The sequence below is a fragment of the Astatotilapia calliptera genome, chromosome 5, assembly GCF_900246225.1.
Source record: "Astatotilapia calliptera chromosome 5, fAstCal1.2, whole genome shotgun sequence".
Classification (NCBI taxonomy): Eukaryota; Metazoa; Chordata; class Actinopteri; order Cichliformes; family Cichlidae; genus Astatotilapia; species Astatotilapia calliptera.
The window spans coordinates 8,101,286-8,122,675 of NC_039306.1; the positions used below are offsets into that span (position 1 = coordinate 8,101,286).

The following is a 21,390-nucleotide window of genomic DNA, read 5'->3' on the forward strand; positions in this document are numbered from 1 at the left end:
AGATGCAGGTTAACAAATTTGAAGTCTTAAAAATAAATCCTATAAAATAAGATACATCCCCTTGCCCTGGATATTATGTCATATTTTTTATTGATTAATATGCATTTGTTCCTGCTGTTGTAAGCTAGTTCCTTAGGGGTCTATCCAAACCTATATCTCCTCGCTCATTTGTTAAGATCTAATGCCTTTAACAACAAGAAATTATTCTTATTTTCAGTTTCACTATTAGGACGTGGCATTTATTACCCTTCTTAGTGGAACTAGCATGCAATGCCTCCACTGATTCTGGCTGTCACTGTACTGCTGAAGCATGTCAGATTTAAGGACTTGCCCACTGATCCACAAACACTGAGACAATCATTTCTACAGTTTCTTAAAAAAAAGTAGGGATACCGATTACAGGCAGCTATGTCCTTTTAAATGATAAATTCCTGGTTTTTATCATCAGGTGCTGTGCAGGTAAGCAGTAACCAAAACATGTATCTCCCACATAAAAACTCCTGGAGCTCCAGTGTCTGTGGCATGCTGGCTGTTATGGGGAACCCTGTATCCTGACTTTTTGTACTCTTACCTTTAACATAGCTTTTTGTTTTGTTACCTTTACACTGCAGACACATCAGGATGACGATGATGATGAGGGAGAGACTGGACTGACAGAGGAAGAGAAAGAGGAAGAGGAGAAAGAGCAGGAGAAACTGGGGAAGCTGCAATACTCTATAGATTATGACTTTGAGAATACAAAGGTCTGTGGTTATCACATTTTGTGAACTACAAAAAAAAAGCTCTAGAAATAATTAACAATTTTGGAGGGAGTTTTTCATGTTTTCTGCTATATTTAAATTACCCATTTGAAACGTTTTAGTGTTTAAAGACATGTTTAAATTAAAGAGTTAGATAACCCAATTCATGTCATCTTCAGTATGGAACTCGCTGTAGTAGCTTGGTTCTGTGCAAAGATAATAAAAAAATGTAAAGTTATAGTAATTAAATTAATGCTTTTTCTTGTTTATTTAACCCGAAGTGCAAAGAAAAAACAAGCTTTTTCTTTCATGGGTGTCATGAATGAAACATTTTCTTTACCTGGGAGATGCATAGTAGCAATAATACCACATAATGCCTCTGTGCTGAGTAATCCAGCTCATAATAAGGGACTCTAAAGGTGCCAAAACACTAAAGCAAACATTTTAATTGAAAGATAATACCTTAAGATTTCTCTAGTTCGTTACTTACATTAATCCAATTCCCAGAAAGCTGAAACTGTTCGTCTGGACAGTGTTTTTAGTGGGAGAAACATTTTTTCACTCATCCAGGTCACTTCTTCAGTCGCATTCCTCCCACCGCTACCCATGAGCGGTATCAACTTTCTGAGATTTCCTTACCTGGATCCATCAAGACATTAATCAAATATTTTTATTTATTTATTTTTTGTAATGTATTCTGAAATTTCACATTCAATTATGCAAATTAGGCATCATTGCCAGTTTTGAAAACTTTTCTGGAACAGATATCTGAACATTGGTAAGAGTGAGATCAATGAGACTCGGAATTCTTCTTTCATTCTTTTGACGTATTAAAGTTTTTACAAAGGGCTGTTTTTTTATTACTCCATAAATCAGAAATTACTGTCAGCAGCCAGAAAAAGAGTAATTTTCCATGACATTTTGAGGAATAGAGAGTTCCCTAATTCAGGCTTTGAATGTGAACAAACACCAAATATAAACTTCACAATTTTAATAGCAGCAAAACAGGACAGTTAAGTTGATGTTACTCAAGGTTACATTTACATACTATACAAAACCTGAACAGGAGTATGCAGAAGATGAACATTGTCAGTAAAACCACAGTTATTTTTAGGGCTGAAAAGACAAAAGAGGCTAAACCTTAAAAGAGTAACTTGTTATAGTGGCTTCAGGTAAATCAAAAGACATTTATCTAACCGTGGTACTTCCAGCAGCTTAACTGATTACGCGACAGCATATGAGCAAACCTTCATGTGCTCAATTAAAATGCCAATAATTCACTAGATATGAAACACAGTAGAGGGTGAAATGGCTGTACTTTTAATGTATCTGTAAAATATAGACAGCTAAAATCTGTATTTTCTAGCACACAGTGTAATACATTTTTTAGAAGTTACCACACTGTGACAATTGGATGACACTGAGGAAAAGCTTCTGACATCCAGTATGTCTCCAGTCAGCTGAGACGCTTGTGGTGATGGATTGCGAGGCTTATATAACCAGTCTGAGGCAGTGACCCTCAAAGAAAAGTTGCATTTTTGCCTGATAAAATTCTGTTTTCACTGCTCCTGTTGCTTACATACACCCTCATTTTCTCCACACAGCTGACAATTGGTATCCTTCAAGCTGCAGATCTCATGTCCATGGACTCAGGTGGAACCTCAGACCCTTATGTTAAAGTCCTGCTCTTCCCTGACAAGAAGAAGAAGTTTGACACCAAAGTGCACAAAAAAACACTGAACCCTGTCTTCAATGAGACATTTGTTTTCAAGGTGAGTCTTGTTCTTGCATGCAGCTGTAAAAAAAAAGAAACATAAATCTTATTTGAGCAAGTTGTTTTTTTTTTTTTAAATATCACAAATCATTATCGCAGCTTTTTGTGTATGAAACTGACAGTATGTCAGGTTTGTCTGGCTCTGTGTGTGTACCCACTGGCCTATGCAGCCTACATGCTGCTCTTAGATGCTCCTAGCTAATAAGCCCCGCTGGGACTTTGCAAGTCTCTCTGGGTCAAGCTGCAGGTGATACCAGTCTGCAAAATGTTAAAACTGCAGCAGAAAAATATCTTATTGTACAGGCTGCCCTTTATTGCCATCTCCAAAGGCCTCCCATGAGAATTTCACTGTCAGATTTATTGTTTCTCCATCAAAATTTATTCCAGATATTTTCTTTCTTTTTAAAACAGAAGATGCTTTTTTTTTAATTTCATGTATGCCTATGCAGTTTGTAGTAGAGGTGTCCTCATCTTCATTTTCACATAGATTTCTGTGGATTGGGGTGTAATAACTTATTTTTCCTAATATGTTTGTTGTTTCCATTTGAGAAAATAACCGTGCATTTCATTTAGTGCTTTTAGGGCGTATTATTTGTCTGGTTTCTCAGATTATTTTCTCTGATAATTTATAATTTAACATTTTTAGTTCACTTAGTTTTTTCCATTTAGTTTTGATTATTGACTGTTTTCTGTATAGCAGCTGCTAAACACTATAAATTTGTAAGCAAGTATTTGTATCATTTAATGAGGGGGTTTTTCAGTGGGACTAACTCGCCCTTTTCAAGAATTCCAGAGGCAGTTTATGTGAAGTTTAATGACATTAAAAATAAACCTATTTATCCTGTGAGACAGATAAATACAATCTATAAGTGACATTGTGTTTCTTGGTCAGGTACCCTATGAGGAGCTTGGTGGAAAGACCTTGGTGATGTCTGTTTATGACTATGACCGATTTTCTAAACATGATGTCATTGGAGAGGTAAAGCTGCCCATGAACACCATTGACCTTGGACGGCCTATTGAGGAGTGGCGGGATCTCGAGAGTGCTGATCAAGAGGAGGTGCTTATTGAACTGATTCATTCTGTGCTCTTTAAATAATAGACCATTGAGATTCTAAACTTTCTGGGTGTCAACCCTAAGAAAAAGCCCCAAACCAATTATGAATTGATGCTACTATCAAGTATTGTCTGTCTAGACAGAGATCAATTATATCTTATTTTTCTGAGCCACAATGCTCCATTGTTGACCAAAAATCAATTAAGAACACATTCAGCTGCACCATTGCACCAGCTTACATGTTCCTTCATTATGATAAATGGTTCCACTATAGTTTGTTTCTCGTTAGTCTTTCATGCTGCTTCCATGAATACTTATTTGAGCACTAACTGTGTATCAATTCAGGTTTAAACACAGTTAAATGTAGTTCACCAAAAATTCTCCCTCTTTATTTATTTGCATTTAATTTTACTTGAAAACTACAGCAGGGCTGAGGGGCTTGATGTCGACTCGGTTGGAGGAGTCAGCAAGATGTTTATGGCACTGGTTGATCATCCTATCTTTAATATTCAGAAATAATTTAGCTCCTTGATTAGTTCGCATTTCTTAAAAGATGGAATTTCATAACAGTGCACAAACATTCAGACACATAGAAATCAAAAATTTTATTTATGTCAGTGGAGCAACAAATTTCTCTCCTTGCTTTTCTACACCTGTGAACAATGATGCTGAGATAGTTTGCTTGAATAATTAAGGAAACTATCTCACTTTTTTAAATTTATCACAACTGATTACATACATAACCTGCTAGTATCTCTAGTCTTTTCCAGTGTCTTTTTCGAGGTTATCCCTGCCCCCAGTCATCAAAGTGGATTTTCAAAGTCTAAAAGCTCAGAGCGATCATAAATCCAGATAGAGGGGTTTTATTCCAAATAATGTCACTGTTGCAGCAACAAAAACCCCTCAGTTTCAGTCTAAGAGTATAAATCTTGATAAATAAAAGCTATGTTTTGCACCCACCCATCACAGAAAATGCAATTTATGGACATCTGATGAGTATGTGTGCTTGTCATTTCTGTGTCTCTTACTGCTCAGCCTGAGAAACTTGGAGATATCTGCATCTCCCTTCGTTATGTCCCCACTGCTGGAAAACTCACTGTCTGCATCCTGGAGGCAAAGAATCTGAAGAAGATGGACGCCTGCGGTTTATCTGGTAGAAAAAAAAAACACATAATACTCTTGTCCTTTGGCACATGCAAGAAAATTCAATTTGAAGAGAAAATTCAAAGAAAAACCATTTAAAATACAAACAAACAAACAAATTAAGAAACACTAAAGGTTGTGTCATTGACAGAATAAGTTTTTCTCTTTTGTTCATCATATTCATGTTTTTTCCAGATCCTTATGTAAAGATCCAGCTGCTCCAGGGTGGTAAGCGTCTGAAGAAAAAGAAGACTACAGTGAAGAAGAACACCCTAAACCCATATTACAATGAATCCTTCAGCTTTGAAATCCCCCTGGAACAGATGCAGGTACAGTACAAGTCATACAACACCTTTTGGACTTCACTGATATGTTATAATAGCTCATGAATGAATCTCCACTACAGTTTGAATGATGAAATGCCCAGAAAACAGATAATTGATTACATTTTCTCTTGCTGCCTTCTCAGAAAATCTTGGTGGCAGTCACAGTGTTTGATTATGACAAGATAGGTAAGAATGATGCCATTGGAAAAATCTTCGTGGGCAGTAAGGCTACTGGCTTAGGTCTTAAGCACTGGTCTGACATGCTGGCTAATCCACGCCGTCCCATTGCCCAGTGGCACCCATTGCAGCCAGAGGAGGAAATTGATGGCCAGCTGGCATCCTTGAATGCAAAGAAGTAACACATCTCACCAACCAGCTAATGCACTAACTCAGAAATCCAATCTTCATCCCTACTTTGCATGAATTTCATGACTTCACACATGACTATTTGTCAAAAGTCCTGCTCAAAAAAAAATATATTAAAAAAAAGACATTGTAGAATATCTGAAACTCTTTTTGAGCATCACATTTCCCACATTAATGTATGCTGAGAAGAATGGTGTTGAGTTACCGGGTGACTGGTTAATGAATGATCGACTTTTAGTCTTTCCTTCATTTGAAGAATCTCATTCTTAGGGTGCTGACACTGAATGGAATTATTGGTGAAGACAATGCTGGATATATATATTAAAAAAGGCTTTAGTTTAGTTTATAGAGCATGCTTTACTTACCTCCCCACTGCTCTGCGTGCATCACGCCCAGTATTGTGTCTTGCTAATAACTGTGCTTTAACTTGCAATAGAAAGTACTCTAATTTGGGGTTATTTCCTGCATAAAGTTTGTCTTAAGTCTATCAATGCGAAGAGATTCAAGTGCAGATGATTCAGGTTGAGATCAATGAATGCAACAATCAATTCTGGAATATGTATGACATTTTTCTTGATTTTATCAGCTCACATATGAGATGGTGCAAACAGTGCAGCAGAACCATATAGCAGGGATGATGCAGTTGTCTGACTTAAGTTGCTTGTTTTGTGTTGCCACGAAGGCCCATCTATGCATTTAGCTTCAACCCATATTTCTGTGTCTTCAGACAGGTGTAATGTAAGACAGGAATACAAGGGTGCCTTCCTAATATGACACTTTGAGAAGTAGTGCAGGTTTTATTGTTTATTTTAAAGTGGTTGAATATTGTTCAAAATGTGTCAGGGACACTGTGAATGTGCCATTTGAAATCTGGCTATGTTGACCACTTGGATGTAAAACCTTACTTATCCATTGTAGAAGTAAGGCACTAAAAAGGATTACCAATGATGCTGAAAACAGTACTGACTATGCTTCTTTGATTTCTGTTGTTTAGTAAAAGACAGTGCCATTTTGGTTATTATGTTTTGACATTCATTAAAACGATTCCACGTCATTGGCTGATGTTGTAGTTCTACTGTAATTCACTTCAATATTTCTGTAGTTTCTGCTGAAACAACATGAGGATTTCTGTCAAAGACGAAATGTTTTTATATATTATTGAATTTGAAATGTAAGATGTAGCTTTGATTTGTATTAATGAGGTGTGTAGAATCTAAACATAGCAACTGTATCATCAAACGTATACAATACACACATCCTGGACCATCTGCTTGAACCAAATAGAGCTGCAGAATAGAGCATGTATCATGCCTCGCAGTATTTTGTCTTGTTTGAATCACTCGGTCGGGACACAAGCTTTTTGATCCTGGAGACAAAGTGCTGCAATATGGTGATGTTGAAACTTGTAGGCAAATTATTAGTGTAATGTTTAGTGGCTTGGAAGCAAAAAAGGACACAAAGAATTGATTATTATAAGGGAATGACTGAGGATAGAACATTTAAAATGTTGACATTTAAATTCCACTGAATTTACCAATGACCTGATCTCTTTCCTTTAGCAGCTCCTCTTAACTGAAGAATCATGACTGTCCCCATATTGGTTTCTTTGAGTTAAATGTAGACATATGTAGGATTAAAATTATCATTTATTGCAGGAACCTTAAAACCCCCCAAAAAAATAGCTTTAGAAAATGGATGACACTTTCTCTAATCATACGTGATGACAACCTGAACCTGAAAAATCTTCCGAATTTACCGGGAGGGAAAAGAGTCAGTATCACTTTCTTATAATTCAAATCATTGTAACTGAAATCATTATTAATGACAACTAATTTCTGGCTTCAAACACTGTCTAGAGCCTCTCTGATGTTGAGTTTCACTGCTTACGTAGGTAATTTTGGATTCTGAACTGGCCATGAATTGATGGAACTGGACACATGTCCAGGGTTTTACCCCATCTCTTGTGGATTATCTCCAGGGATTGGCTCCAGCCCACTCATCCACTCAACCCGAGTTGATACATTGATGTTATCAGTGAATTCTAAGTGAGACAAAATCAGGGAATCGGTGTTTTGTGAATTACTTTCTTTAAATCAAAAAATCCAAAATCAGATCTTGGGAGGCCAACACATTAAAATATTTTCTCAGAATTTCAGAAACTGGAAAAAATGAACTCATAGAAACTTGTGTCTACATTTAGTGCTTTTAAATGTCAACATAGATTTTTCAGGACATTTTTATAAGGGGGCAGTTTGTTTAAAAAAGAAAATGTTAAGGCAGTCGTTCGTATGCATCCACGTCGCCAGCAGAAGTATCTAATGGTGAGCAGCGGCACATTGACAGGTTCATCCACAGTACTTCTTTACAATTGTTAACATATGCATCCCGCAAAATTTGTTAATAGGCTACAGCATGTATTTACAAGATGATGTAAATAGCGGCATGTTTTAAAGAGGAACCATAATTATATTGTGTATGTGTGTTTGTGTTCTGTGTCATTTTTATAATAAAACAGAGTATAAAAAAAGGATGCACTGACTGCAAAGTGTATGAATTTCTGCTGAATGTATGTCTGAACAATCCATGTTTGGCTTACCAGACTCCATGAATGCCTCAGTTAAAAACACAGCTGATTTTAGTGTCACATGGAAATCCATTGCGTTTTCATCAAACTGCATGATCGTCTGATTTTCCGTCATTGTTTTTATGTCTCTATGCTAGTGTGTTTTTTTCCTCAGGCTACAAGTCATGTAATAATTGTTCATTTCTGAGTGTATTAATACATAATCAGTTAATTGTATATATTTCAAAACAGGAGAATACTTGTCTCCTTAATTTTCTATCTCAGTGTACCTAAGTGTTTCCTTCATGTACTCCTGCCAGACGGGTGTCAAGTCTTAGTTAATCAAATGTCAGTGCCGTACATTAGCTAACTGACTTGTAGCCCCTTTTTCGTCACACGTCATTAAATTGTACCTCCTCATCTTCTTGCTTTTCAAGAAAATTAGCTTTTATTTAAATTGTAGGATAAATTAAACTGAATTCAGTTGTAAATTCATTATTCAGTAGTGTCTTCTTTGCTTCATAAGTAATTAAATATTATTACAGCATACCAGATTATTGATGCTGTTCTTTTAAGTAGCTACCATCTAATAATCAAGCAATCAATATTTTTTTTCATTACAAATGCCACTGTATGAACTGATATACTTTAACTAAGGGATTACAATAGGATGAGCTGGTGTTGTGTCGCTTGTGCATGCTCTTAGATACTGACGCTGTCTACCACATCATTTACAATGTGGGCCTTCATTTTTCTGCTTTTTGAGTCATTATCATTTACGTTTAGATAAAGCCTTATTTATAAGATGGAGTGCATGGAGATGAACGCGCCTAATCCTCTCTGCACTCTCTTTCACATTAAGACTGTTTCTGGTTTCGAGGAGATGAGCTGAAGACAGAGGATTAATGTCTAATTCCAATATCTTTTTTGTGGAGAAGCACCTCATTACATCCTTTAGTACACCGTGTGTCAGCACATCCTCTACTCTTTGATATAGAACTTATATTTTACATGTGCTAGTTTATGTATTTTCAACAGGAGTGTAGAGCCGGCATTCGTTAAATGGTCTTCTGTTAAGGTATGTTAGGTATGTTCTCTGCGATGCAGGCAACAAAATCCCTGTCTTCCTGGGTCTCACAAGCTGTCTTGGGCACAGAGCAGACCCAAACAGTGCAGATTCAACATTCAACATTCGAAATGCAATACTGCCAACCTGCTGCTTCGGTAATGGTTCCTTTACAGTCATAATCCTGTTAAGTCAACATAGCCATATAACAGAACATCCAAAGACAGTCAAGCTCGCTTGTATATTCACTTACCCAGCAACATAGACAAGGGAAATGCTTGAATGTCGTTCGTCATTCTTGTTTTGTCTTGTTGTAGAGGTGTGTCAATAGTTGTGCCTTTTTGTGAACTGCATGATTTAATTCTGTACAGAATCCATGTTTTTCCAGCAGAAAAGCAAACAAAAAAGACCAAAAAAGTTGTACTCATACATCATTCTGTGTAGAACTGAAGTACTCAAGGGAACCAAAATATGAGGATGTGATCAGAGCATATCTCTGTGTTGTTCATATGTAATAATAGGAAATAAAGGCATTTTAAGTAGCTTTGTCCCATGTGTTGTGTAAATGTATGTAGAGGATGCATTTCCATTTATGGTCAGCGGGTGGCGTTGCATGCATAAAATAAATGCCAAGAAACAGCTTAGTAGCTGAGTGTGACACAGATGACAGCCCAGCGTTAAAAAAAACAAAACAAAAGACACAGTTTTATGCCTTTAAATAAAGGATATCATATTCACCATTTAGCGATAAAGTCCATGTGATTTGATCAAAATCACCACAACTCCTACTTAATTGACGCTAATATGACAGATTAATAAGTGCATGAGATTGAGGCGATATTTTACAAGAAAGCTAAATTTGTTTTGACACTTTTATAGGGAAAAAATATATAAATACATAATTTTTTTAAACATTTTTTCTATGTAAACTTGTAAGCCAAAGATCGTGTTACTTGCAATATCATCAGTCAAGGTAAAGCTCTTAAATCAGAGCTGACACTCCTACGTTCCTAAAAAATGTTTCTCATCCATCACCCACTGTCCCTGATAGTTCAGAGCCCATTTTCATGATCTGCATATGGAATAGGCCAAATATTGCTGTTTCCATGGCAATGCTTTTTTGGAAATACCTGCAATATTTTGTCCATTTTTGTGAAAGTGTCTACTCAGTAACAAAATTTCATACACTGTTTACTTGAGGACAATTTACTCACGTAAAGACAGTAATAAGAAACACGTAAACTGGCATTTGCCTTTATTTAGAAATATTTAGTGAGTTTACATTTTAAATTTTAAATTGATGCATTGTGCATTTACAGTTGGACAAATGTGTCTTCTTATATGTGAACAGGAGGATGGAAAATCAGTATTAAATCAACATCTCTTTCATCTTTCTAAACAATCAGTAGAAAGGGCTCAGTTTAATACATTCTGCTGACCAATGTACATATCTTTTCAGAGGATGGACTTATGCTTTCAGAAATTTAAAGGATACAGATTAAAATATGACTTCTTGAATCCTTTCTTCTTCTTCCTCCCTCCTGTCTGCTTCCCTTCTCACTTGGAGAGTTTGGTGATGACACGGATTAAAGCCCCATTCTCATCCTTTAGTCTCTGGTTTTCCATCTTAAGCTCTGCTTTAATCTGAGGGAAAAGAGAGTATAAAAACATAAGGGTGGACAGAGTATCTAAAAAGTCCTACAACTCGTCCCAGGTAGAGCATTTCTGCTTACAGTGGCTAGTATAAGGATTTGCTTGTTCTTAATTTGTAGTTTAAAAGTAAGTTCATATTTTGGTAGTGTCTTCATGGGCTACACACCAAGGACTGGTTTTTATTTCTGGTCATGTCAGTAATCTTTTCAGCCTTGGTCACATCAAATGGGAGGTAGCAGATTCAGAGTACAACAGACCACCTGCAGAACACATGCTAATCTACCTCTTAAAACAAAGGCATAACCTTGGATTCTTGCAAAACCACAAGTAAACATTTTTTTTGCTATAAACAATATTTACTTTGAGCACAAAATTTGTTTCACTAGATTTGATCGACAGTGACCACAACACCCCGTAACTGTCATAACATTTACATATAATATTAATAAATACAATGAATCTTGATCTGTGCAGAGACCACTTTTTAAAAGTTGTGCATAACACAGGAGAGAGAAACACAGGGATACAGAACGGTGTCTTCTAAGAGAAAAAAAATTCTTGCTCACAAAGTGGACAGTAACAAGGTCCTGCTTAAAGTGAAACTCATACAAGTTTGCTGGTGTTTATAAATGATGGACGTAGCTTCAGGGTCTGAAAAGTGAAAGCAATGCAAAAGTGCCTTAAACCTACAGTCTGTCTTATCACCAGCATGAGATGGTTCCTGCATGTTCAGTTGTATAGTAATCCATGGGAAAAAAATGTTTTTTGGCTCCTTTGAGCTATGGCCAGCGTAAACACTCCCCTGTGGTCTTAGCCGCTACTTTTAAGTTCTCTTTTTAGATTCTGGACCCCATTCAAGTCAAATAGGATGGAAAAAACCAGGTATGCTGCAGAGAGGACCTACCTTGTGACTCATAGTTTGCTACTGTACAAGTGTTCAGTGCTTCTTGGTTTCTCAATCTGATCCATGGCCTGAGGCTTCTAAACCTATTTCTAACCAAACCTGATATCATACTGACTACGGTATGTCCATCTTTTATCTACATTCTATGAAGGTTTCTGGTTTCTACTCTTATTAGTAACTGGTACAGAAAGAAAACTGGCCTAAAGAATAAAGGACAGACTGATCTTTATTAAACAAATACAATAATGTGTTCATACACACTGACAGACAGATGCTTTTAGACCAGTTTTGAATCATTTCTCTGTTGTAAAGGTATATTTTTAGACCAGCATCTTTGTTTAGGTCTCTCATTCACAGACAACAAGAGGTTTTTGTTTGCATTCACTTGTGCAGAACACAGCAGACATTTGTGGGCTTTACGCTGCACATGAATACTGATTGCTCACTCGCTGCAGTGCTCACACATTGCACAGCCAGCAGAGCATAATGGTGACAAATGATGTCAGCTAAAACCACTGAAGACAAAACAGCTGAGACCACAGCACCAAGTTACAACCAAACACTTACTGTATATTCTCAAAAGAGACTTAATGTTCAAATTCAATTTTAAGGCATTTATAAAACATTTACCTTCAGTTGTTCTTCCATATCTGATATCCTCTTTTTAAGGCTCCAGCTTTCCTTTAAGTATAATCATTAAAGGTAATTAAAATAAACGAGTAAAAATGCTTAAAAAACACTTCTCCTCTTGAGTCCATACCTTTTTTTCTGCTTCTAGCACATTGGCCCCACAGTCATCCTGTCTCCCCTTCTGCAGCAAAGAGAGATTACTATGAGAAAAGATTGCAATTTATGGAAACAGCTTGATTATGGAGTCTCTGTTATCAATGTCTCATATTTATGTAAAAAAAATGGACTGTTGCCCTTTTCAAACAAGTGGTTAATTTGTTTCTCAGTAGTGTTTCTGGATCATTACTTCAGCCTTGCTTAGAGTACCTGTGCTCTCTCCAGCTGGTCTTGCATCATGGTGAGTTCCTGTTTACTTGTTTCCAGTCGGGACTTGAGCCTTTGATTTGTTGCCAGTGCCTTTTCATACATCTACAAAATACCCACATGTTAGGATTTCCACCACCAAACACTGCCACCAGGACACATTTTTGTGGTAGTTTCAGTTTTCATCAATTGCCATCAGGGTCAGATTTCTTCCTTAAAATATCTTGACAGACATTAGATTGCCATTAGGTTTAGTATATGTGTTACATGTATAATGAATCATATTGACTTTGGAGACTTTTTTCCTCCCATGATGTTCACATTAGTGGCTGTGAGGGAAATGCTTCAACAAGTTTTGGATGAATCACTCATGGCACTTGTGTTTGTCAAGATAAGCTGTGCTATCTTTGGTGATCATATTACTTTCATAAAGCGACATAGAACCCATTAGCATCGTAGTATCTGCCCCCCTGAATACGTGATTCTGATTCATTTTCATATAATTTCATATGAATAAACTATTTTTCTCATCTGACAACATTAAAAAAGTGCAGTGGTATTAAATTTACATACTTAATTTCTATTTGAAATTAGATTTGATTATTATCAGCAGTAGCTCCCATTCTATTCATCATTTTCATTAAATCCAAATGTTACGAATTATTGAGCCCACTGAATCTCTGTGTGCTCTTTTTATTTTTGTTCTTTTATTACAGTACATACGCATCTACAGTACTGTCAAAAAGTAGCACTCAGAATCTACATATTACAAATCTATAACAGTCGTGTATATTTGTATTTAAGGTGTATCACATACCTTTTTATAATCATTATTTGCTGTCTCTTCTTGTGCCTTTTTCCTTGCAGATAGTCTGTTCTCTCTTTGTAAAAAGTAGGACTCAGCATGGTTTGTTGATGTGTCATTGGAGACATCAGATGATCCAGATGATCCCAATCTGAAGACACAGGAGATGTATTAACTATTAATTCAGATTTAGCACACTCTTTGCCCAATTGAATGGATATACTCCTGTCAGTAATGGATAGATTCCTGTTTTTGTTGTCATTCTGGTAATACGTGGTAATGCCTTTCTTACTGATGGTGTAAATCAAATTAGAAGAACCTTACCTAGAGAGCCTCTCATGCTGAAATGAGAAGAAAATGTTTTAGAAAGGGGTGCAATCTGACCAAAGTTTAAAAAAAATAAATAAATAAAAAAATACAGTATGACAACCACACTAATCACTTTTATAAACATTCCTGATTCTCTTAACCAAGATATCAGCTGTGCTTAACCCCTTACATTGCATAAGGAACTATTTCAACCCCATTTTCCAGCAAATGCACAAACATTTTCTTCTGCATAAGACTGTTACACTAAAATAAAGGTAATTTGGACTCAGAGCATGTTTTATTACAGGCACAATGTCAACAAAAATAGATACAGACTATATTATCAATATTCATGCAATTGCATGTCTGGGTTTCTGGAAAATTACTTGTTCAAGAATTATCTTGAAATGGACTTTTAGTGGGGAAAAAAAGGTTTATGGCAGTCTGAAATTCTCAGCCAAGTTAAAGGGGGGAGAGGAAATGATTCCTTAAATAAACTGACAAGCACAGATAGCTAAAACACATCCAAAAAAGGTAATAACTACTGCACCGACTACTGCTTAACTCTAAATTAGGAAATAATTTCCTCAGGAGATGACAAAATATAGGATAATACATCAACTTATAAGGTTAGTAAATATAATAAAGTATGAAATATAAGGACTATATATATGGTACAAAGTCTTCCACACCAGTTCTGCTGAGTTGACAGTTGAGATCCAGTGACTGGGAAGGCCATAGCATATTTTTTTAAAGTTTGTTTCCTTTTGTGATTTGAAATTTTAAAGTTAAGACCACTAGCAACAATAAGATGTACACTTGTGCTGCCACATTCAACTGTAGTGAAACTATAGACTGTATCTAAACAATGGACTTAGCTTTCTTTTCTGAAGACTATAGCCATTGTAAAAGTCCCTTGAGCCTCTATTCTTCCGTGGCCAGCAACTGGCAGTGCCTATGATGCAAATAGAAGTCAGACTCTATAGAAAACATCCACTGGCTCCTCTGATCCATGAGCTCAACAAACACTCTTCTGCCCCCTGAATAGTCTCTAGCACTTGCTTGAAATATGTTTACCATTACTGCAAAAATTAAGGCTCAAATAGAGAATTGTTTAGAATAGGCATATCTTGTCTGATAAGGTAGGTCTTTCTCTGGGGAGCATGTTGTTATGTTCTCCCCGTGCCTGCATGTGTTTTTGTACTGACACTTGGGCTTTCTCTCAAGATTTGTATTTGTGGTTTATCTGGTCATTTTAAATTGGCCATAAACATGAGGTAGATAAAGTACTTAGATTATATATGCTCGAAGCTCGTACCTTGTAGTCCAAAGCACTTTGAGTGGTCAGTAAGACTATAAAACATCACATGAGTTCCACTCCATTTCCATTTCTTACAAGCGCCTTCAGTTTAATGTCACTCATGAAATTTGGTTTCAAAACAGCTAGCAGTGGCAAACATGCTCAGCTAGAAGTTTCACTGCAGGACCAGTTATAGATGATGTCACAGTGGCTATATCCAGCTTTATTTACAATCTGTGAGTGTAACTCAGCACCAGTATAGGAAATAAAGCTGTTTTTTAACATGTGTTTACTGCTTTTTTGTGTATTTTAACTCAGATTGCTCTTGTTATCTAATGCTAACCAACTAGTTTCTGTGTCTGAATTCAACCAAATAGCAAGAGGAAATGAAAAATAAACAGAGAGCCAAGGCAAAACTAAACAGTCATTTTAGAAAAAGGTCAGACTGGAGTCTTCGTTTCAACAGTTGGATGTGTTTGCAAATGCTGTTTCTTTTGCTCTCCATGCTGACTGCTTACTTGCATGCACCCAAACCTGCTAAATCATCGGTCAATAGCACTCAGACTACAAGCAGCCTATAAACAGAAACATTGTCACTACCAAACATTATGTCCCTTGCCTACAGATTATGGATATCCATATAAAGAATTTCTTTATTAAAATTAGTAGGAACAAATTAGCAACACTATTATGTGCTTGGAGGACTTCTTGGATACTTGTTATTGTTATACTTCAAAAATTTGTCTGCAATAATCTGGTAAGATTTTATCATTTGATTAGCAAACGTTATGGGACAAACATCCTAACCTTAGAGAGCAAAAGAAAATATATGCCCAAGTCCTGTGGTGACATTAGCATTTAGCTGAAAGCACCGCTGTTCCTAAATACAGCCTTGTAAAGATACTAGCATGGCTGCCCACTTTTGTGTGATAGATTAAAAGGCAAGAAAGCAAAATACAGCCTCCAGTAGACAAAAATAGCTTCGCCACGTTTCTTTTCTAAACCCACCTTTTAATCCTCAAGTGTGCTTTCTGTTTATTCATCATAAGAAAAGCTCTTACTGTAACTCTTTTAGTGCAAACAATACGTTTGTTTAAAGCTTGTAAAAGTAATGATCTTGCTTTTTGCCTGTACTTCTGCATTTTGTCTTTTAGAAAATTCAAACAGAGAATTGACTTGTTAATATAAGACAGTCCACACAGTTACAGTTTACACTGCATCTTTATTCTTTCAGAGACCTTTGGTAGAGACTGTAGTATAAACTTCAGCCAAAAAGCAGATATGTATCCTTTGCCTGAGGGCTACATGTCATGTGAAACTGATAAAGTAAGCTAAATTCTCTAAAGAAGAGACAGGGTTTTAAGTTGAAGGCACATTGTGTAAACACAGTGATACGCTTCACTTCAGACATTTATGGGACCTTTAAAGAGATGACATCCAGTCATGTCTGCAAACCCTGCCATGCTATGTAAATGACAATGAACAATATACTGTATTCAGACCTGGAAAAAGCTCGGATTTATATTAAGCAGTATCGCACAGAAACAGATGCTGATCAAAAAGTTTGTGTCTTTGTCTCATGAAGGACTGACTCCATCTGAAATCTGTCCTCCAGCCTTCCCAGATTCTGTGAGGGACTTTTTGTCTAATGACCAGCTATTCCCAAATGGAAAATATGAGCTTCCCTTAGGACTAGCAGAGAGATAAACATCCATAAATACTGGGTTCCCACAAGTCAGTCCTCCAAGCACTCTGTCCCTCTTTCCTTCTGTTCCTCTTCATCCTGTCTTTCATCCCCCCTGCTCTGTCTCTCTCTCTCTCTATTTTTCTCTTGCCTCCTCCTCCTCCTTTCTTCCTGTTGCCCTTTCTCTCACAAACTTTTCTCTGCGTCACACCATATATTTTTCTCAAGAGGTTCTTGGTTTGCATAAACAGATAAGACTAACTGCTCATTACAACATTTCCTTCAAGTTTTCTGCTCCCTTGCTCACGAACATCAACGTGTAGCTTTATTTATCAGTTTATGTGTTACTATGGTCATTTGAACTATCCCCATATACAGTAATGAACAATATAAAACTGCACATTCTCCACATGGTTTATTACAAGTATCTAATAATCTAACTCCACAGACCCTAGAATGCAATAAAATAAGTAATCCCAAAGATAAGCTATTCGAACTTAAAGGAAAACACACGATTTATTTAGAATGTAAAAATAGCACATTATTGGGTAAATATAACACTTTGGGCTGTATTGGACTAAATTACCACAAAATCTCCTCTGCAGTTATAGAATGTCAAACTGGACTACCAAAATAAAACATTGTAATCATGTTGCAGAAACAGTTGAAGACACATGAAGTCTAGCATATTTTGAGAAATTCTACTTCCCTAATTTTTCCTAATTGTACTGCATAAATCATACAAAATGATTAGCTAATGCCACACAATTATGTCCAAAAAACAAAACAGACCAAAAAAAAAAAAATAGAATTGGATTGAAGGCAGTGATGAGTTATGTGTGTTCTAATGCTCAGAAATACCTCTGTGGCTTGTTTTCAACACATTTCTTCGACAATGACCGAACCTCAAAGTTAATGTTTTCCTTTTATGGCATTTCCTGCCACTAAACAAACACTTAAAAGATTAAAGACAATCAGGCCTTACCCGCAGGCTCTTAGTAGTGGCAACAGAAGAAACTGGACAAGAGTCAGAGAACTGCTTTCTGATGCGTGACGGATCTTTGTTGTGAGAGGGTAGAGATGACATCGCTCCTGGGCAGCTGGAACCACTGCATGCAGCAGTATTGTCGTCAGAAGTATGTCCAATTTTTTTTTAATGTTCTTCTTAAACGAAAGAGAAGTAGAGAGATATGTATTTTTTTTATCCAGTAAGATTAAAATCAGATTTGTTTTTTCTTTGGTTAAAGGACAATCCAAGCGTCTTCTTCACGTGATAGTGAGACATTGCATATCAGAAGAGAGTGAAACAATTGCACAAGTGTGAGATAGTGGGGCGAAGTGGTGGGAGAGGGGAGTAGGCGGGCTGCAATGTGTGTGCGTGTGCATGCGTGTGTGTGTGTGTGTGTGTACACACAAGGATTTATAGCAACATTGTGTAAAGGAATTAACAAACCAGAGTAAAAATTACAAATACAATAAAAAGTCAAATTAATAGTATTTTAAAATGAATATACATTATTCTCTTTTTTAAAGAAAAGCTTGTTTTGTATATTATGGTGTAACTTTGATGCAATGTAAATTCTGTAAATGTGATGTTGTATGTAATGCAAAGGGAAGTAAACTTATTTCAAGGCAAAGAAGTATTTTTTTCCTTGTGAATTAAAATGTGATTTACTATAGAGTCCTTTAAGCAAAAGGGAACCAAGGTTTTTACATTAAAATAAATAAATAAATAAATAAATGAAAACCTACCAGTTTAAATAACTAGCGGAAGACACATCTGAATGTACAGTAGTAAAGGAAGGAAAAGTAATAATAAAAACATATAGGGTGCTTGGCCATGGAGACATGTGTATACTATGTCTTACAGTATATTCTGTCGTTAAAGGTTAATCTTTTGACCGAGCTCCAAGTTGCATGTGTCTGTGGTTACATTAGTTGCAATGCAGTGTAACCAGCTCAAAGGCAGTTTTTTGGCATTCATTTATCTAAAAAGGGTACATTTTCTGCAAGTTATTACCAAATAATGCACTGCTGTAAATTTGTGCCAGTGGTAAAGACACACTTTTTTTTTTTTAGCAAAAATATCTGATTCTGAGTAATTTCTTAGCATTATGAGAGGTGAAAGTTTTAGGAATCTTAGTCATACCAAACTAGGGCTTGGTTTTATTTCTTTTTTCAGCCTCAGTGTACACATCATCTCCATGTACTCTAATCACATTAAAAATCTAATAATTCTACAAATTTAAATTTTTACAGGAATGCTGATGGGAGCACATCGTACATGATGTAACTGCAACTAAAGAAGAATTCTGGATTATTCTATTTATTTCATGTTGGACAACAGCGAGACAGTACAGTTTACATAAAGTGCAACATCCTAACAATGTAGGAGTCAGTCACTCACTTAAAAGGGGCTTGCTGTGGCCTTTTAATCAGTTTCTGTTCAAAGACCAAGGAAAGATGACAGTAGTCCACTTAACATGAGAAATCTGAGGTATCTGAGGTTACATTTAACAGTAACTTGTAAATTGGCTACAAAAATAAAAGAATAAATAAAGATTAACGGCACATATCCACTAGTTACAAAGGTTTTGTTTTCTCCATATCCCCTTTATTCAGTATGCTTCATCATCATATGGCAGTAACCAGGCACCACCTGCTGGCAGAAAACAGTACCTTTCACAAAAGAACTTGACACTGAGAGAACTGTGTAAAGTGATTTCCCGTTTTTAAATTGCTATAACTGACTTGTTGGCCTATAATATGTGAAACATATGTTAAATGCATCCCTCACGAATGATATCAAGTCATCTTGAGCCACAAACATGACATTCTTGTCATAAGGTAGAACCCACAATATGGGAACCTGACATTTATGTATCCTTTATTTATCCAGTTAAAAAGTCTAATTGACATTAAAAATTTATTTTTTTTAAAGAGAAATCGGACCAAGAGGATAGCAGAAATATAACCCCTTTGTAAATCCTGTTCACTAAAGTCTATTTAGTAATATAAGTAAAGACATTATAAAAAGCACATGGAAACATCAAGATTGGACACATTCACAGGGCTTCATCAAACCGTCATTAGGTATCAACAAACTAAAATGTGCTGAAAAGAACGGACACTGCAAAGCAAAGAAAAACACTGCTCCTGTAAACAGGCTCTAGCTACCGTCTAGTAGCTTGAAGACCCAAATACTGTCAAGACACACCTCAGCTTAGCAGTGTTGCCAATTTAGCGACTTTGTCGCTATATTTAGTGAGTTTTCAGACCCCTTAGCGACTTTTTTTTCTAAAGAAAGTCGCTAAAAAAATACGTGAAAGCGCGCATCGCTTTTACTCTCGACAAGCAGCGGGTGCTGTAACGCAGTCAGTTCTTCTTTTACTCTTATGCTGTTTTGTGGATCACAAGGTTTAAAACTACTTATAAACAAACAAACACACACACACACACACACACACACAAAGTAACTCCACCAGAGTGCCTTTTTCGGGTCACTTTTGCCGGTCCAAGCCCGGGTAAAGGAGCAGGGTTGGAATTGTAACATTAAAAAAAACAATAATTGCTAAAATAAATTTAATTTGTAGTTCTAAATAAACTCTAAATGCATTTAGGACGTTTTTTACTCACTTTGTCTCTTCCACGATGTTATTTCTCTCTCCAACAACATAGGTGCAATTAGATTAGCATGATCAATTATGCAAAATAGGCGATGACGTCATTTAGCGACTTTTAGGACAACCAATAGCGATTTTCCTTACTGAGGAGTTGGCAACACTGCAGCTTAGGCCTCTACAGGCTTGGCGTTCTGACTCAGACGCCCAAGCACACCACAGCATTGAAGCTGCTCAGTGAGCAGCTCTTCAACAACTTTTACTGTTGGGTGGCTAATTGCTGAGTGAACCCAGCTGTGCACTGGCCACTTGGGGGAACTGGATGGCGGCCGAAGTCAGGCGAGAAGGAAAACGGGACACACTAAAACACATAACAAGTTTGCTAGGGCCGTAACAGTTACACGTTTATCTATGAAGTGAAACTGCAATGCTTCCATTATTTTATTTATATCTTGGTGCCTTGTTTTTAAACTCATGTATATATGACGTGTGTGTGTGTGTGTGTTTTAATGCAACTTCCGAAGGAAGGAAGGAATGAAATAAGTAACTATAGAAGTACTTAATATTAATTAAGAGTCCGGTTGATTAGAGGTGATAAAGTTAGATAATTTGTGCTTCTGTGATCTCCGTCACCTGCTGGAGGTATTGCTGTTGTAAAGACAGTTTCTTAAGATTGTGCTGATGTTACATATACATCCCTCTTCTCAGAGGCCTGACTGTAAAGGTACAAAGGACCAACACTAGCATTCACCACACTAGTTTCTCCAACAGGAGGAAGCTGCTTCTTGTTGCGGCCGGTATGATTTTTACTTCACAGTAGAAACAGCAAAGGGAGTTAACCAGAGTTGGGTGTCTTCTGTGAACTAAATTCACTTCATAGCACTTTTTTACTCTGCTGGAGCACTCAAAGTGCATTATACAACTTGCCTCATTCACACAGACACTTTTTTCCTATGCTTTTTCTACTTGAGTGCTTTCTTTCTAACCTTCACACACATTCATACTCCAATGGATGCATCAGAGATCAACTTGGAATTAGGATCTTGCTCAAGGATATCTGGCATGCCACCAACCTTCCAATTAGTAG

The 21,390-nt window shown here is 36.6% G+C and overlaps 2 protein-coding genes across 7 annotated transcripts in view; one reads left to right on the forward strand and one right to left on the reverse strand.

Moving 5' to 3' along the window:
• syt2b (synaptotagmin IIb) overlaps positions 1 to 9,582 on the forward strand; it is a 29,674-nt gene extending 20,092 nt beyond the window's left edge. For 3 of the 4 annotated variants that reach the window (XM_026167015.1, XM_026167014.1, XM_026167017.1), the window contains 6 exons: positions 612 to 743; positions 2,345 to 2,512; positions 3,407 to 3,574; positions 4,607 to 4,724; positions 4,910 to 5,043; positions 5,184 to 9,582. In XM_026167015.1, coding sequence (XP_026022800.1) covers positions 612 to 743; positions 2,345 to 2,512; positions 3,407 to 3,574; positions 4,607 to 4,724; positions 4,910 to 5,043; positions 5,184 to 5,399 — 936 coding nt within the window. In that variant the 3' untranslated portion in view covers positions 5,400 to 9,582. The remainder of the gene's footprint in view (positions 1 to 611; positions 744 to 2,344; positions 2,513 to 3,406; positions 3,575 to 4,606; positions 4,725 to 4,909; positions 5,044 to 5,183) is intronic. The other variant, XM_026167016.1, reaches the window with a different exon arrangement.
• Positions 9,583 to 10,262: 680 nt separating this feature from the next.
• Positions 10,263 to 20,349, reverse strand: ppp1r12b (protein phosphatase 1, regulatory subunit 12B). Of its 3 annotated transcripts, none has more exons than XM_026167018.1 (8): positions 20,320 to 20,349; positions 17,669 to 17,844; positions 13,715 to 13,731; positions 13,403 to 13,541; positions 12,589 to 12,690; positions 12,353 to 12,403; positions 12,223 to 12,273; positions 10,263 to 10,679 (listed from the first exon to the last, which is right to left on the reverse strand). In XM_026167018.1, the coding sequence occupies exons 2-8, from the start codon at positions 17,768 to 17,770 to the stop codon at positions 10,593 to 10,595; spliced, it is 549 nt and encodes a 182-aa protein (XP_026022803.1). In that variant the 5' UTR covers positions 17,771 to 17,844; positions 20,320 to 20,349; the 3' UTR covers positions 10,263 to 10,592. The 3 variants fall into 3 exon arrangements, with proteins under 3 accessions (XP_026022803.1, XP_026022804.1, XP_026022806.1); XM_026167019.1 differs by having other exon boundaries at positions 17,669 to 17,847; positions 20,320 to 20,348; XM_026167021.1 differs by lacking the exon at positions 12,223 to 12,273.
• Positions 20,350 to 21,390: the final 1,041 nt, after the last annotated feature.

Bases quoted from the DNA above. Each gene is read 5' to 3' on its own strand.
- ppp1r12b (XM_026167018.1), bottom strand. From the start codon at position 17,770: ATGTCATCTCTACCCTCTCACAACAAAGATCCGTCACGCATCAGAAAG. The intron at 12,404-12,588 runs GTACTCTAAGCA...TCTTTGCTGCAG, and splicing joins ACCAGCTGGAGAGAGCACAG to AAGGGGAGACAGGATGACTG. The intron at 12,274-12,352 runs GTATGGACTCAA...TTATACTTAAAG, and splicing joins TGCTAGAAGCAGAAAAAAAG to GAAAGCTGGAGCCTTAAAAA.